Source organism: Neltuma alba, unplaced genomic scaffold (assembly GCF_004799145.2).
Source record: "Neltuma alba isolate B1F8T4 unplaced genomic scaffold, ASM479914v2 tig00012867_pilon, whole genome shotgun sequence".
Taxonomy (NCBI): domain Eukaryota; kingdom Viridiplantae; phylum Streptophyta; class Magnoliopsida; order Fabales; family Fabaceae; genus Neltuma; species Neltuma alba.
Window position 1 is genome coordinate 25,861 of NW_021637247.1, and position 5,773 is coordinate 31,633.

The 5,773-nt window shown below is 40.7% G+C and overlaps 1 protein-coding gene across 1 annotated transcript; it reads right to left on the bottom strand.

The window, feature by feature from the left end:
• Positions 1–1,119: 1,119 nt before the first annotated feature.
• On the bottom strand, positions 1,120–5,773 carry LOC114731983 (type I inositol polyphosphate 5-phosphatase 8-like). The gene is given in 12 exon segments (XM_028919254.1): positions 1,120–1,625; positions 2,348–2,496; positions 2,594–2,653; positions 2,655–2,700; positions 2,814–3,010; positions 3,093–3,399; positions 3,781–3,891; positions 4,007–4,097; positions 4,332–4,406; positions 4,518–4,602; positions 4,691–4,738; positions 5,672–5,773. Coding segments are annotated over 11 exon segments (1,410 nt in total). The 5' UTR covers positions 4,721–4,738; positions 5,672–5,773; the 3' UTR covers positions 1,120–1,366.

The window sequence follows — 5,773 nt, forward strand, 5'->3', positions numbered from 1 at the left end:
TCAGCCTTGTTTTATGCCCGTTTACTTGGCTCATCAGTCAAAGAACGTCGGTGCTTAATTTAAATGGCACATGCACAGCTGGTATCAACTCAATAATTTCTGTAACAGCTCTCATCAATGGTTTAAAACTCAAATTTATTTATTATTAACTTTTATCAGGACTAAATTTTCTTAAAAAAAATGAAAGGGATGGTTTTTCCGTCTTTTTCCCCCTTTTTTACAGTTACACACGAAAAGTTTAAAATCAGTGTTGAAATTTAATAATTAATTAATGTTATCTTTAAAAATAAATAATTATGCGTTTGTTTGTTTGAAAAATTACCATCCATATGATGACATGAGCAGACTATGAAAAGGCAGACTGCACCGAAAGTCGGCATGTTTGATTGAGAGGAAAAGCTGCACACAGATGTCATCCTCCTCAAATAACCAATTCACAAATAATAAATAATTAGTTAAAAATATTTTTTTATTTTTAAATGGAAAAATAGATTAAACAGAATATGTCAAAAAACATGTTAAAAGTAAAATAATAAAAGATAACATTGAAAAAAAACATTAAATGTTAAGACAAGCTCAAATGAAGAAAAACTTTCTATCTAATAAATAGGACAAAAAAGTATATACTGGTGACTGATGATTACTTTTTTTTATACAGATAATTTGATTATCAGTAATAGTAATGATAATATGAAGGCCGTCCACCGTTTTCATATACAAAATTCCAACGCCCGCGGCCGGCCCACCTGATTGGAAAGAGACGAAGCAAATAATTGGAGGAATTGAGCCCTAAAAACTGCTCTCATCCCCACCCTTAGCCAAGCTCGGGCTTTCAAAAGAATTCCCAAGAATGAGCAAAAATAAAGGCCCACATTCCCACAATCGGGAATCCCCCGCGTCAAGAAACCGGTCTGCCAATATTGATTTCTTCTTCTTCTTCTCCTTCTGTCCTCTGCACTTGTCACACCTTTAGATGACGTGGTGACTCTTTGACGAACAATATGCCCAGAATCCGACCTTGGGAGCCGTCCTTTGGCCGTCGAATGTGTCGGGGCTGTGGGGGTACTGGGCGATCTTGTTTCAGTTTTCACTTTATGTGAGTTAGGTGGATGTTAAAGGCCCACATTCCCACAATCGGGAATCCCCCCGCGTCAAGAAACCGGTCTGTCCAATATTGATTCTTCTTCCTCCTTCTGTCCTCTGCACTTGTCACACCTTTAGATGACGTGGTGACTCTTGACGAACAATATGCCCATCCGACCTTGGGAGCCGTCCTTTGGCCGTCGAATGTGTCGGGGCTGTGGGGTACTACTGGGCGATCTTGTGTCAGTTTTCACTTTATGTGAGTTAGGTGGATGTTCAGGAATCAGAACCTGGGCGTGCTGTGTATGCAACTCTGTACCCTCGTCAGTAGCAAGAACTGTTCCTCCTCTGCCTGAACTTTAGCGGCGTAGGTCGACGACAAGGCAGCACTATTGTGGGGTTTTGCACTGACATTCTTGGTTGTCGTTTCCACTTGAACTGAGAACAACGAATAGACGGGCCTGTGGTCTGAGAATCTTGACTCTCCTCTCTCGTACCACATCTGCTTTAGCCCTTCCCCTTTCCACAGAATCCGGTCGCACCTTTTCATTTTTCAATTTCTATTTGTCAGTTCATGGATCACAGTGACATCTTCACGGTTAATAGCAGTACCCACTCAGCAACTAAAAATGATTAGAGCCGCAATACAGCATCTCAATGTGTTTTCTCAATTACGAGGGGCTGTCCATAATCATGATAAACTAAAGAGCAGCTTGTTTTATTTGTGTTAGCACAATACTATGGACAAAATGTGGCCGGCTTCGTATAATGGGAAAAGGGTTAGTGTTCAATAAGCACGCAACCTATATAAAATGTTCAATAATGCTTATACTCTCTCCCACAAGAAAGCCCTCGTTTAATAATACTGTAGGCATGATTAATGAATGATTATTCAACGTCCGACGTCGTTGTGCATGACCAGTTTTCTAATTAACAATGCCAAACATATGATAAATCATATATCGCAGGTGAATCCCTTTCCACTGAAAGTGGCATTGAATCCCACGTTACTGAAAATCAACACCTACTACAACTTTATAAACAAGTGCAAATTGTGTTCTTTATTATAGTTGTTTGCTTCATCCAATTGCAGTGCTCTCCTTCAGCTGATAAAACTAAAGAGCCAGAGTCATCTCTCTCACCACGCCACATTAAAGCATAAACAAATGCAACGATGCATGAAGGGAATCAAACGGCAATAATTCATGACAGAAGATAAGAGTTTTCTTAAAGGAATCAAGCAAGAAAAAAATATCTCACGTACCACGCAGGAGTTCGTTGTTTTTCCTTGGATTTCGAGGTTCGGACAACATAGTGGTCAGAATTGGTTAAGTACTTATAAGTAGGAGCAAAATATATTTTCCCTTCATTCCAACCTTGAAACACTCGACCAGCGCTTTGTTCTATCCTTAGCTGCCAGGCAAAACAATCATACGTCAGAAAAAGAAAGCCAGGTTATATGAAGAACACGCGCCACTTAAGAATCTAGTCAAGAATGTAACGAGTTTACCTGATCCTTCTCTAATAATGCCTGCCAATCGTACTTCTTTAATAACTCGTGGGTCGGCGTAACCAGTAGCTATCCGATAATTCAAATCCCCAAGCCAAATAATCTTACTGCACATAATAGGGGAAAAAAATGAATAGAGCTGGCTGCATATTAATATAACTTTAATTTGGATCAGAAGATGACAAAATAAAATAAGAAACAAAGGAAATGAAGGGCTTACTCATGCTCCAATATGCTTTCGGGGGAAAGTGAACGGCCAAGAGCTTTAAAAGAGGACGAAAATTTAGTTTTCTTCAAGATTTCAGAGACGTCCAAGTTTCTTCGCACTTGATCGCCATCTTTCTCTCCAGAGGCCAAGTGAGTACAAACAAAACAGAACGTGGTGCGGTGTAATGTCATGCTAATCGAAATGGAACCCTATTCACCAAGAAAAGAAGGAATTATACATACAGCTTTGCCTTAAATCCCACACTGAAACTTGAACTGATGAGGAACCGACCTTATTTCCCAGACAGCCCATGATGCCGCGGCCAACGCATGAGACCTTTAAGTTGGTGACATGCGGGAGAAGATCGGCTCGCATCCACACGCATAAGAAGATACCCACCATTTGCTTGCTTGCGGCCAGGCCATAAAGAGGCTGCTCTAAAGAAAGTAATCGACAGAAGCTGGAGCTCGGCTTCAAATCGGAGTCAAAGTCGTTGGAGTTCAATGCTTCCCCAATAAGAGTCAGCCACTTGGATGCCGGCCCACAGTCCTCTGGCCCCAGAACGTTCCCTGCATTGAGAGGCACGATTTCTTGGAACCTAACATGTGCAATCCAATCCATGTAGCGAAATCGTTACATACTTGTACGTTCGCTCTCTAAACGAAATTAAATAGAATCTTCGTAAGAAAGGAAATCATATAAATAAATGTAAGAAAGCGAGAGCAGAGCAGGGGTAAAACGTAACTGTCCATTGGAGCTAGCCATAGAGGCAGGGGGAAGTGGTTGTTTGGACTGTGGAATGAGATGTGGGGTAAGAAGAGAAGTAAAAAATAAAAGTAAAAACCACAGTTCCGAGTTATGACTCGTCCTAGGTGAAAAATGGGAGGGTAGTTAATCATGAATTGCAGATAATAGAAAGTGAAAAGTGATCAGATTAGGAAAGAGATGAGAGAGAGAGAGAGAGAGAGAGAGATCTTACCCGATAACATAGATATCAGCTGGGGAAGGAGAATCCAGGGAAAGCCAATCCCTCAAATTCAAGCCTTCATAAGGTGACTTGCCTCCTACATTCCACGTCCCCACGAACATCCTACGACAAGGTTTCATCGTTACATTTATACCGTTAAAAAACAGCGGATTTTGCTAAAGCATAAACCAAACACTATCATTGTTATTTCCCACAGGACGGTGATGAAATTACTCACCTAAGGTTCAGTTTCTCCCTCACAGATGGCGCTTCCTTCTCCAGTACGGTATATTGTTTCCCTTCATCCTCAGCTTCCAACAACCACGCCTCTTTGAAAAATAAATAAAGTCCCATAATCAATATCTGCATTTCCAGAACAAATGAACCTCCACGTGGCAGGTCCATTGGGATTGAACTGAGATGGGCCCCACCACGAGGGGTTCTCGTCCCTTGAAGTCGTTTCACCACTAATGCTTTTTTTTTTTTTAAGGTCTAATCATATGAATGAGGCGTCGGATCCATCCATCCGACGCAAAAATTAGTTGGAAGAATTGGAATATTACCTGAGAAATCTTCCGGTACGACGACGTAACAGTCTTTTAGATCTGAAGAGCTTTTCCTTCGCTCTCTCCGAGGGCCTGAAATCACCACGAACAAATAACTCGTTATTAGTTTCCCAACACACGACCCGTTATTCTACAAAACAAATCAAAATCAAGGGAGAAAGGGACCCTATCATTTTACTTTACCCAGTTCATTAAGGTCTGAGTGAGATTTATCAGCAAAGCTCTTTATATGAAGCCACTTCCTCATGGATAATTTCGGCCACGAAGCCTACGGTCACAGATAGAAAATCAAACACAATTCGAAGATCAAAACTTGACACGGAAATCCAGAATCAGAGAGTGTACTGTGAGCATGCCTTGGATATCTTCGTCGACTCTGTTCTCATTGCTCCAGTTTCCGATCGCTGAAAACAAAACCAAATCCAACATTAACCCCTCAGAATAATGCCTACGGAGCTGCAGGTTTTATAGGAAGATGAGGATTATCCGAATCCACGAGGGAAAACTTTTTCTATTATAATATTGCATAAAACTTTAAATTAACCAGAAAAAGTCTCTGAGAAAGATTAGAATAATATGCATATAGATATTTTTGAAGAATAAAAACATAAATTAGTGCTGAGGCAGTTTTCAACGGCAATATTAAAAGACCCAGTTGCAGGGGAAACAGAGGCAGCTTCCGAGCCGGGGACGAAGTCAGAACTAAGAAACCATAAAAGAAATCAAATAGTGGGTATATAATATACAAAAGAGGAAAAGGTTAAGAAAGACCAGGCTGATCCATTTCTCTGAGGGATACTATAATGCAAACTTTTGATCCCTGCGTTGGTGCTTTACAGAGAGGAGGACAGAGTGGAGAGGGTAACTGGTAAATAAAGAATCCAAAAGGTTGTGGGCTTCTTTATTTTTATTGACTCATAGAAAATTATCTTAAAGCCAAGCATGAGATCTCAGTCAATAACTCAAAAGGACTCCTTTTTTGAAAGCACGACATATGCAGGATGCTGCAGAAAAACTGATGTATTAAATCCCAAATGGAGATCCACTGCGATTTACAAGAACAAATAAGGGCAAATATATTGGAATCCGATTCATGAAAATGAAGCAAGAACCACCAAATCCTAAGGTTTTGATAACAGGAATGAACGTAGAGAAGGCAGAGCCGATACACGAGCAGGACAATGATGCCGCACAAACACAAATAGAAACTTATTGAACTGTGGGTCTTCAACATTGCTGCTCGGAGATTGATGTGGGACAGTTCAGAGGAGGAAGAAGAGAATAAGGACCAATGATAATCATTCTGAAAACAGAGGTATAGAAGGCAGAGCACTTACAAGGCAGTGGGTGTAAGGTCTTGCGGGGCAAGAGTAGGAGATTCCAGCTTTCTTGCTGCTTCCCTTTTTCCCTTCTGGATAAAAAAGCACAGAGAAATAGCT